General features: G+C 41.7%; 1 protein-coding gene across 2 annotated transcripts; it reads right to left on the bottom strand.

Moving 5' to 3' along the window:
* On the bottom strand, positions 1-11,336 carry Znf24 (zinc finger protein 24). 2 transcript variants are annotated; one of them, XM_090353250.1, is made up of 5 exons: positions 11,226-11,336; positions 8,462-8,895; positions 8,071-8,218; positions 4,642-5,534; positions 1-470 (listed from the first exon to the last, which is right to left on the bottom strand). In XM_090353250.1, the coding sequence occupies exons 2-4, from the start codon at positions 8,879-8,881 to the stop codon at positions 4,996-4,998; spliced, it is 1,107 nt and encodes a 368-aa protein (XP_090209376.1). In that variant the 5' UTR covers positions 8,882-8,895; positions 11,226-11,336; the 3' UTR covers positions 1-470; positions 4,642-4,995. The 2 variants fall into 2 exon arrangements, with proteins under 2 accessions (XP_090209376.1, XP_090209375.1); XM_090353249.1 differs by having other exon boundaries at positions 8,462-8,963; positions 11,226-11,335.
* Between the last annotated feature and the right edge of the window lie 462 nt (positions 11,337-11,798).

The raw sequence follows: 11,798 nt of genomic DNA, 5'->3' as shown, positions 1-11,798 counted from the left end.
TGGAAGGCCATTCTAATTTTATTATAATGCATGAAGTCTAGAGTTTAAAATTACATTTTCTACAAATCAATAAGAAAATACAAATAACCTATATTAATCAGGGCAGAAACCAAATTCAATTACCTTAAGAAGGAGACTTCATTGGCTCACAAAATGTTAAAAGTCCAGAGGTAGGGCAGGCTTTAGGCACAGCTGGATCTAGGGCCGCCAGGAAAATGACATCTAAATGTGGTTCTCTCCATTTCTGTTAGCCTCCAATTTTCTCCTCAGTCTTTATCCATGTGGTAAAAATTCAGGCTTATATGGTCCTTGATTCCTTGTGTCCCCATAAAGCCACCTTTCCAGTAGTTCCAGCAGAAGTTCTGTTGAAGGCTCTCTTTAGCCTACATTCACTTAGTATATGCTGTTCTTTCATTGAAGTGGCTAGTGAGCTGTAGAACTAAGGATGGCAGGCTTGGTTGTGTGCTCACCTAAATCACATGGAGTGAGTTCACAATAAATAAAGGTTCTGTTACCAAAGGAGATGGGACAGGAGATGCTGAGTAAGCAAAAAACACATCCACACATAACCCAATAGAAATGCAGGTAAAGTTTACCAACAATCTATGACAAAACTATAAATAGCCAACAGCATGAGATCAACTCCAATTTCATTATTAACCAGGGAAATACAAAACAAAGTGTTCTTACTCTGCCCAAGAGATGAAGACTACAAAGTAGAGGTAAAGCTATGCAGGGACATGAATTTTCCAAATAGCTGGGATAAATACAGAAGTTATTGAGGCCCGAGGCCTCTCAGAATGCAAGGAGGGATGGACTGTCAAGCAGGAAGCCTTTCAACGGAACAACCTACCTTAGAGAACTCCACCCACAAAATATTCACGCACATGCACAAAGAAATCTGAGCAAGGTATTTACTTTGACAATGTAACAGCAGGAAGAAAAATGGCATTTCCATAGTATTTAGTCCCATTAAAGAAACTTAAGCAATTCATACATATAATTCTACTTATGTAAAAAGGATATAATGGAAAGAGTACTCAGAAGATGTATACCAGGAAGCCCTGGAGAAAACCGTCTCTGCTCTTGCACTGATACTGCACTGATACTGCATACTAAGTTCTATATAATGAGAAGCTAGTCGTTTATAACCTACAAAAAGAGGAAAAATGTTTGAAAAGATGTTCCTGCAAACAAATGAAGGCACAACAAGAAAGTACAACATAGCCAGGCTCTGGTGGTTCACACCTGTGATCCTAGCTATTCAGGAGGCTGAGATCTGAGGATTGTGGTTCAAAGGCAGATGGGGCAGGAAAGTCCATGAGATTGTTATCTGCAATTAACCACCAGAAAACCGGAAGTGGACCTGTGGCTCAAAGTGGTAGTACGCTAGCCTTGACCAAAAGAGGGACAGCACCCAAGCCCTGAGTTGAAGCCCGGTGACCAGCTTTAAGAAAAAAAAAAAAAAGTACAACACATCCTGCCTATCATCTCAGATGGGCAAAAATTTTAAGTATTCAGGGCTAGCAGTACACATAGTCAGTCTTACTGATGAATTCATAAATTAGTGTTTTTATGATGGTACTTCCCAGCAATGTCAAATGTGCATTTCTCTTGACCCAATAAATAACATCTCTAGCTATTTATACTACAAAAATACCCACACAGGTAGCAAAACTTATCTATAGGGATGTTAACCTGTATCTATGAAACTAATAATCCATCAATATGGGATTGGTTAGATGAATTAAGAGTACAGTCATGCAAGAGAATAGTATGCAACTATAAAAAAAAAAAGGTCTACACCAATATGGGTGAGGGGAGGCATCTCAGTGCAGCACATACATGAGGTTACTTACCTACCTCATGTGGTTGCTAAGGATTAAAAGGTACTCCACAGTAGAGTTACAACTGGTTCCTGTACACATCAACCCCAAGTACCAGCTAGTAACAAATATTTTGCCTAAATATTTATATGTCTAGAAGCTGAAATAACAACTAACCAAATTACCACCACTTCTGGATAAGGCTGTTTTTGAGTTGTAAAGTATTTTTCATTTTACATTTCTGTGCTGTGAATATCTGAAATGAGCTAATGTTTCACATTTGTTCAAACAAAAACTGTGTATTTGTTAATCAAAATTGAACTGTGATCACTCCTAACACCATGAAAATCATGTCCTTGGAGTCTACAGAACTAGATTTGAGTTTTAATTTAATTAGTCACATGCAAATCAAGATCTGAATCTTACTTTCCTACTCTATGATTATTAAGTGAGGTAGGTACAGTGTCTAATCCAATGCTCAGCATGCAGATTATTTAAAAACATGGAACCCTCCTCTTAGCCTATACAAATGTAAGACACTGCTCAATGTCTGAGAGTGAACGTGAACAGCATAACCTCCAAGACCACCAGAACATTTAACAAAAACCAATAAATGCTCAGCAGCTACTAGATAAAGGTATCAGCAGTTTTCGTGCCCTGACATTACTACTCATTTACTAAACAGATATCCTGGTTAGATCACTGGTTAGCGCTGTATCGCCAATTCACTGGAAGCTGGGCACCTCCCATAACTCACTGATTACCTGAATGGGTATGGATGATTATCTGGATGAAATCATAAATCACAACAAAGTTATCTTAAAGTCAGTTTGTCTAATGGGGACTTAAGCCTTAATGGAGATGGTGAGTAAACATCCCATCCATCATTCCCACCCTTATATAATATCCAGGTTTTCTTGTTTGGCCCAGTCTCCTTTCCCCAGACCCTTGCCTTAGCCCAAGAATCCTTTCTGAACAATGTAAAGGTATCAGACCTGGAAACAGAACACATCTCAAATGCTACTTTTTCTGTGCTCTCATATTACCAAATATCTTTGGCATGACAAATCTACCCAGGGAAGCTTCCTTGTATATAGGAAAGATGATCTTAAAAGTGTGAAATTCCAGCATTCCAAATATGTCACCACAAAACCTACTTGAAAAAAAGGCCAGTTACAAATAAATCAATCAAGATCGTTTTATCTTAGAGCAGAGGAGTTTATAGCTTTATTGGAAATTGACTTGTTTCCTCTCAGCACAGAGAAAGATTCAAGCAAAAGTCCCTACACTTTCTGGTATAACTTAAAATACATTATATCATTACTACATATTTATATTTCAATAAATCTTAAGTCTCTAAAGCACATTTCTTATAATTGTAATCAGAAAAATCTATACACAAGCTCCATTCTGCTTCAGTTCTCACCAGCTGACCTTGCATTTATTACTTTTCTCATACAAATCTCATCTTCCATTTTAAAATTCAATCTAAGAACCAGATATAAACCAAAACTCCAGAACTATGCACTATCTTTATTTGCCTGGATCACCTCACATCCAGTGATGACCATCATTTAAGAAGCCTTTTCTCATATTCAACCTATTAACTTTCAGAATTTTTCCACCCAACAGTAGAACCACAGTACTTGGAATTCTCAGCCAAGGAGTATATAATCCTACTACTACAATGTATTACTTTAATACATTTTTTAAAAAACGTGTTAAAAGACTGAAAATCAAAGTAGTTCAATTCTGTTAATAAACTAGTAAGTAGCCTAGTTGTTTATTTTTAAAGTAGAATAGTCAATTGAACTTAACATGTAAGTACAATCTAATGCTTCTAGAAACTGAGAACGTGTTTTGAAATAAACTCATCCTCCAAACTGTAAAACAGAATTGTCTTGTACTCACCTCTGAAGAAGACTCCTGGAGAGATGGCTAGGTCTGAGCCCAGTCTTTCTCTCCTTCCAAATACAACACCCTACTTAAAATAACTACTGCTCTGGGAATCTCAGAGGTAACTTCCCCTATTAATGCTGATAGGGTAAGAGGCTAAATACATAAAAAGGCTTTGTACCAACCCTCCTAGGAATTACAGTGAAAGAAACACCTACCTACTTAAGGTAGGATCACAGTACCTACCTAGCACAGTGCTTTCTCAGTAGAAAATGTTTACTAATAAACACATGGCTGTTCTAGCCTGGTATCAACCCTCTTGTACCAAAGGAATAATAGCAAACCTGATACTTGTTTGTCCTCTTGTCAGGCAATTTTTCTGCTCTTAACCAAGACAAAGGCAAAATAACAATGAACTGCATCTGTGAATCTTTTTCTAAAAGCCAAGGCAGACTACCTTATGTTTATATCACCTTCCAACACTGCCATTTGCTACAAATTCTTTTAGTTGTCTCTTTATACTTATATAACTATTGTTTAGACTGTCTACTTTTTAATTATACATGGAGGGAAAACATTTTCATTAATGTGTCCTAATGAATGAGTTTTCCTGCAGAAGGATGACTGTACTTAAAAACTGATACACTTGACTGCTTAGATCAAGTACCTGGGTATCTTCCCCATTGTGGAGGCCCTCCCTTCCCTCATGAAGTGCTACCACTATCACTTCTCTGACATCTTAGGCTCATTTTACTTTGAGGCATTTAGCCATCCTTTATCTTCTATTTTCTTAAATATATACTCAAATGATGTAAAAGGAAACAGGTTAATTTTCTGTAAGATACTTTTAAGTGGTTGATGATGTTTTTCAGACTATTCCTATTTTGCCTTTTGAAAGTAGAAGGGAATATATACTTACACAAAATATTTCAGTGATCAAAACAGAAACAAAGTATCTGTCTAGAAAACTTTTTAAGGGACAAAGAATCAGGTAGTTCATTATTTGGAGGAAAAAAAATAGAGACTACATCACATGTAAAATTTAGGCATTAACACCTGAATTAAATTTAAATTTCAGTTTCTAGGCAGGCATAAAACCATTTCTTTCCAGATAAAATATTAATGGTGAGCAAAGATTTCTTTTATATTTCCCAGTAGACTTTTCTGATAGTCACCAGGGGAAAAAAACTATTCTGTATAACTTCATATTTTAATTTGTCTTCATATCTGAAGAAAAAGACCTGAGTGTTGATTTTTTTTTTTTTGTAATTTCTTAAACTTTCACAACATTCAGAAGTTTCTCTGCATTGTGTCGTCTCTGATGTCTAAAAAGGTTTGAGCTCTGACTATAGGATTTCCCACACTGGACACATTCATAAGGTTTCTCGCCAGTATGAATTCTCTGATGATTAATAAGCCCAGAATTCTGGCTAAAGGCTTTCCCACATTCAAGACATTTGTAAGGTTTTTCTCCAGTATGGACTCTCTGGTGTTGCACAAGAATAGAACTTCTGCTGAAGGCTTTCCCGCATTCAACACATCCGTAGGGCTTCTCCCCACTGTGGATTCTCTGATGAAGAATAAGGGCGGAGCCTTGACTGAAGTGTTTTCCACATTCATCACAAATATGTTGTTTCTTTCGAGAGGGATTTCTCTTTCTTTCAAATCTGCCCTTGGGAAAGCAGGTTTCTCCATATTTAAAAATTTGAGGAACACCTATATTAAGAGTACTAGGAACTCCATGAGATTCTCCTGTTGATGCAATCCCCTGCTTTGAAGCTAATGATCCATTTTCAGTCCTGGCATCATCCTCTGAAACAAAAAAATATGCAAATATCACTCAAATCCTATCTGTGGACCAAAGGGGGGGGGGGATTTTTTTTTTTTGCCCTTCTGGGGTTTGAACTCAGGGTCTGAGCTTTGTCCTTGAGCTTTTTCAAGGCTAGTATCACTCTACCACTTGAGCCACAGCACCACTTTTGGCTTTTTCTGTATGTGGTACCAAGGAATTGAATCAAGGGTTTCATGCATACTACACACACCCTACTACTAGGCCACGCTCCTGGCCCAAGAGAAAAAAATATTTAAGTAAATGCACTCTGGAGACTACTGTTAAGGTTTCTCCCCACCAAGAGGAATGATGAAATGACTGATTTTCAGTTTAAAAAACTATTGGTGTGATAACAGAATGACACAAATTCTAGCTATATTCTCAAGGGATTTACAAATGGTAGATTCTAAGATGATCATCCCGACAGTTAAAGTGAAAGGAATAGACCTGAATGGAACTTTGTAAGAAAAAATTGACCATCAGGAATCATTGCAATTTTCTTTTGTTAACATTAAAAAACACAAAGTATGAATATGAAGAAAGCTATTTGAAAGTAGCTACTTCTGAAATGAACAAGTCATGGTGCATTATAATGAAGAGTAGAAAACAAGGATAATACAGGAGTCCTAGTAAGAACCCAAAGATAAGCAGACAGCAATCTGTATTAGCATGACACTTAAATAAACTGAAGTTTCCTATATGTGAAACTTGCCTTAAGCTGTCATTTGACATGATACCTAAGTTACTTCTAAGCTTCAGTGAAATATGCCTAGTGAAAAAGCCTGAATTGCTAAAATGAGGATATGAGGTACTGTAATTGACCTGAAAGCAAAAATAAAAGCAAGCCTCATTTAAGAATTTTCCGAAAATTTCAGAACTTAAAAACACAGTTGAGGGGCTGGGAGCGTGGCCTCATGAAAGTGTGCTTGCCTAACCCTGGGTTCAATTCCAGAGCCACACACACAGATGTGGTGCTGTAGCTCAAATTGCAGGGTGATAGCCTTGAGCAAAAAGTGTCTAACGACAGTGCTCAGGTCCTGAGTTCAAGCCCCAGGACTGGCACCAAAAAAAAAAAAAAAAAAAAACCAGTTCATATAGGACAAGCAGCAGACAAGTGAAAAAGTGACTGGTAGTTTGTTATTAACAAAGAGATAAGTGCAGTAAGAAGGTAGGGGAGGAGGAAAAGAAAGGAAAGAGTCAGAGAGAGACAAACACAGATTGACTGAAGGGTTAGAGAGGGTTCATGAAGCCTGAAGACTTCAGAATAGTTACAGGGGGAAAAGTTACACAGAAAGAAATGGAAGCTCCCAAATTAAAATATTTAAAATAGGTGAAAATTATTCTAAAATTCAAGATAAGAAGAATTCCAGGCCAAGAAATGTTACTGACAACAACCAAGCACAGTGGTTCTTAAACTCTACAGCACAGAAAGAAGGCCATGAAATGGACTATTACAGACTCAGCAAACTCTGCTTCACTTCAGAAGTTCTGACTTGTCAACACCATCTCCTCATATGGGAAGAAAATCTGCTCATACCTCCCTCTGTGAGGGAATCTCCAAAGCAATCTCATGTAACATTTCATATAGACTCATATAGAAATAAAATAAAATATAAATATAAAATGAAATCTGGCAGTTTAGGAATATATTGCACTGTATACACATAAGAACATGGCATTCACTGTCAAAATGTTGGGGAGAAAGTGGTCTGAAAGAATTACCATTCTTCAACTTTTTTGCATTGAAACTAGAGTATAGTTAGGGAGCCCATTTTTCTTGATTTTTCTTTTCTACTCGTTTCTTTCGGCTATACGGGAGGGCCTTGAACTTGCTTGGCAAGTGCTCTTTGCTAGCACCTACCATTTAAGCCATACCAAAAGCCTGTAGAGAGGCTATTTTTAAATAAATACAAAAAAACTTAAAGGGGCACGAGGTAAACTAATTTTATCAACAGAATTAGGTAGGAGACAGAAAGTAAAGAATGTAAACACACACACACACACACACACACACACAAAAGGCAAGCAAAATCATGTACAAAATAGAAAGCTCTGGTGGGTGCTAGCTCAGAGTAAGATAAATGTCAGCCAGACTTGGGTAATGAGCAGGTCTTCAGAAAGAGGTTGGAAGGGCCAGGAGTTTGACCTAGTTGTAGAATGCTTGCCTACTATGCACAAAGACCTGGGTTCGATTCCTCAGTACCACATATGTAGAAAAAGCCAGAAGTAACCTGCGTGGTAGCTGACATCTATAATCCTAGGTACTGACAGGCTGAGATCTGAGGATGGAGGTTCAAAGCCAGCTCTGGCACAAAAAGACCTGAGACTCTTTATCTCCAATTAACCTCTAGCAAACGGGAAGTGGGGCTTGGCTCAAGGGTAGGGGGGTAGCCTTGAGCTGAAGAGCTCAGGGGCAGTGCCCAGGTTGAGCTCAAGCCCCATAACCTACAAAAAATTAAAAGGGAAAAAAAAAAAAGAACACTGGAAAAAAGGCCCCCTTGGAGCTTCAGTCCTCACCACAGTGCCGCAGAGAATGAAGTTCCCAGGATGCCCACTTGAGCTGGTTCTCTACAGCATCGAGCTCAGAACTGGGCAATCCCTGAGTCTCTTCTTGAGATACCATGTCTTCCACTAGCACTTCCCGTTTCCGACAACGGACAGAAACCTGAAACACAATTTTTTTTTTCAATGGAGAAAGAATTTTGATACTGAACACATAAAACAGAAACCATACAAATCATACTTCCAAGAGCTTGGTGGCAAAGCAGCACAGCCACCAGAGAATGGCAAGGGGAATGGGGAGAAGGCATCAACTTAACTCTCATGTAGTTACATGGAAGATATTCAGCAGTTATCCTACTGCTCTATCAATGCTTCTGACCCAGGACAGGGACACAAGCAGGCTTACCGGCTGTCCAGGGTCATCCAGTTCACTCTCCAAATCCTCCAGCACTGTCACTGCTTCCTCCCCGTTCTCTGGATGGTGCTCTCGAACCCAAGTCTGCAATTCCTTGGGTAGGATGGCAACAAACTGCTCCAGCACAACCAGCTCCAAAATTTGTTCCTTAGTATGTGTCTCTGGCCTAAGCCACAGACGGCAAAGTTCTCGGAGCTGGCTCACAGCCTCCCGAGGGCCTGGCGAATCCTGGTATCCAAACTGCCTGAATCGCTGCCGGAAGACCTCTGGGTCAGGCAGATGGTTCCAAGCAATACTGGACCCCTCTTCACCATCAGGATCCTCCTCCAGTTTCACTCTCAGAATTTTTTCCTCTTCATCTGGAGTTGGAATGATAAGTATTGAATCTTCTTCCACTGACTGTGCAGACATCCTGATTTATAGCACTTCAAGAAAAGGCAAATCAGGGAGGATATAAGCCTCAGGAAAATATATTGTTTTCCTCACAGCTTTCCTAAGGCACAAGAAATAAAACATATACAAATCACCAAAAATCTCAAGAATTTAGATTAATACTGCAAACAAAAAGGTTTACAGAATTAAAAAATCTCAGCAATAAACTATATTGCCAAAGCAGGCAAACTTTAGCTCACATCAAATCTGTCCTGCCACCTATTGTACACAGACATTTTATCTGTGTCTTGCTGGGCACTGAAGCAGGCCTATAATTCTAGCTATTCAGGAAGCTGAGACCTGAGGATCATAGTTCAAAGCCATCCCAGGCAGAAAAGTCCCTGTGAGACTCTTATCTCCAATTAACCACTCAAAAACCAGAAGTGGCACTGTGGCTCAAAGTGGTAGAGTGCTAGCCTTGAACAAAACTCTGTGACAGTGCCCAGGCCCTGAATCCAAGCCCCATGAAAGGACCCCAACCCCCGCCACCCCTCACCCCCACCCCCCGCAAAAAAAAAAAAATCTGTGTCCAAAAAAATCACTGTACTTGTTCATGTTCATATTACAGTAGCAGGGCTGTGTAGTTTCAACCTGACAGCTAACATACTTAGTATTACAAAAGCAACACATGCACACACAGAAGTCAACTCAAAAGTAATGGCCTATCTCTGTGTGTTTGTGTAGAGGGGTGCTGAGGACTGAACCCTGAGCTTTGTGCATGTGCTCTACCACAGAGGTACATCCCCAGTGTAAACTTTTTATCTACTCAATAATTTCTCCTTTTTATACATGCAGATACAAATATCCACATATATATGTTTCCCCCCTACCTCAGGACCCAGGTGCTCTCCCTGAGCCACAGCTCTACCTCTGGTTTTCTGGTTATTAATCAGAGCTAAGAATCTCACAGACTTTCCTACCCAGGCTGGCTTTGAACCTCAATTCTCAGATCTCAGCCACCTGAGTAGCTGGGATTACAGGCGTGAGTCACCAGGACCTGGCAATAACGATTTGTTTTTTAAGTTAAAATATCTTAAGATTTTTAAGAACTCCTTAGTTAAAATACATATGAAAATGCTCACTGGCTCAGTAACAGATCACACAGTAGAATAAAACATACTTTGCACAGCATGTAAATAATAGTCACCTACAACACCACAAGTACATTTAAATGTAAAACAGACATTAATCACGGTTCTATCTTTTAAACTTTATTTCTTTATTTTTGCCAGTCCTGGGGCTTGAACTCAGTGCCTGAACACTGTCCTCCAGCTTCTTTTTTTGTTCAAGGCTGGCACTCTACCACTTGAGCAGTGCAGCATCACTCCCGGCTTTTTTTTTTTTTTTTCCTGTTTTTGTGCTAAGCAAGCAAGCTACCACTAACCCACATTCCCAGACCAGCTTTATTTTTCTCTTTTCTGTTCTGGTGCTGGGGATCGAAGTCAGGATTCTGCACTTGCTCTGCTACTGAGGTACATCCCGGCCTGTTCTATTTTTTAAAAGGCACTCTCAGGACAACTTCTGGCAGGAGCCGAGTACGCCTTCTACTTCTGGGGAGTCACCGTGCTATTTCCATCCAACAGAAAATACACACCGGTCTCCCGTGGGTTGTGATGGCTTTATAAATAGGGTCTACTCCATATTCGTTCATACCTATTCCAAGACACGACCTTACCAATGGTTCCGGTATTGTGTAATGCAATTTGTTTTCCTTCTATGTTAAGGGGACAAAGTGCTCGTGGGACGTGGGTCCAGGAGGCAGGCCACAGTCCCGAATGCTCCGATAGTTCCCGGTGACCTCCCATCTGACTGGAGGAGACCCGCTGGGTAACTCAGGCCCAGACGTCCTCGGTTTCCCCTTCCCAGTACTCCCGCAGGGAAGGGAAGAAGACTAGAGGCCACCCGGACACTTAGTGGCGGAGCCACAGTACCTCCGCCAGTGGCTCGCCGGACTACAAGTCCCGGCAGCCCCCACGCAAAGCCCGCCCACTTCCCCCAGGACTCCCAGAACCCTCTGCGAGACGCCCGGGCCTCGAAATAGAACAAAACCGGCCGGTGGGGGGAGGGGTGCGTGGCGGAGGACACGGTAGACGGAGAAATCTCCGCGGAGGCCCAGAGCCCAGGTCTCCGGCCGACCCTTCCCTCCCCTCGGCTGCCGGGCTCGGAATCGCCGGCCTTTTCTCGGCCCCTCCCGCGAAGCTGAGCTGGGTCAGCAGACCTCCTCGTCGAACCTTGCTGGAAGGGCCGCAGACCCCAGCCCAGCGGGCCCCCCCCCCACCTCCTCGTCATCCCTTCCCCTCTCACCCCCAGCCCCGGCGCAAACCTCTGGCTCGGGAACTGCAGCCGTTTCGCTGTCCACCGCCGCCGCAGAAACGCCGCTCCGAAGCCGTTTTCCCAGAAGCCCCCGGCGCGGACTGCTTCCGGTCCGCAGGCCGGTGGAGGCGGAGAGAGGCAAGCCCCCGCGTTGCCATGGAGACACGCTGCGGGCGGGGGAGGGCCGGCCCGACTACAATGACCGCATTGAAGCCGCGCGCCGCCTGGCTCCTCTTCTGGAATAGCCCCTGCGTTCCGTTAGGTTAGTGTGTGTGCGCGCGCGCGCGTGTGTGTGTGTGTGTGTGTGTGTGTGCGCGCGCGTGCGTGTTAAAGAGCGCTGCGGTCGCGATCGTCCGAGAAGCCCTTTCACCCGCGTGATCCCTGGTGGTCCTCACAGTAGTCATCTGAAAAAAAAAAAAAAAAGCAAAGGCGAGCGTTGATGAAAGCCGAGTTCCCCGTGCGTTTGACCAGACGTCCCGTAGAACGGGAACTTTTATTATGCCCGTGTCACCGCCCAGATAACGGAACCACAAATATACAGCTTGCCATGGACTCAAGATTTGTTAAGAGGAGGCAAGATGTG

The sequence above is a fragment of the Megascapheus bottae genome, chromosome 19 (genome assembly GCF_031878675.1).
Source record: "Megascapheus bottae isolate mThoBot1 chromosome 19, mThoBot2.hap1, whole genome shotgun sequence".
In the NCBI taxonomy this organism is placed as follows: Eukaryota; Metazoa; Chordata; class Mammalia; order Rodentia; family Geomyidae; genus Megascapheus; species Megascapheus bottae.
Note: the sequence above shows the minus strand (reverse complement) of the source record. Positions and strands in the feature narration are given on the sequence as shown.

What these genes read in the sequence shown, in the direction of transcription:
- Znf24 (XM_090353250.1), bottom strand. Translation starts at nt 8,881, where the DNA reads ATGTCTGCACAGTCAGTGGAAGAAGATTCAATACTTATCATTCCAACT. An exon ending in TGGATGACCCTGGACAGCCG is followed by an intron (nt 8,219 to 8,461) that starts GTAAGCCTGCTT and finishes ATTGTGTTTCAG; the next exon opens with GTTTCTGTCCGTTGTCGGAA. An exon ending in TCATTCTCTGCGGCACTGTG is followed by an intron (nt 5,535 to 8,070) that starts GTGAGGACTGAA and finishes TTTTTGTTTCAG; the next exon opens with AGGATGATGCCAGGACTGAA.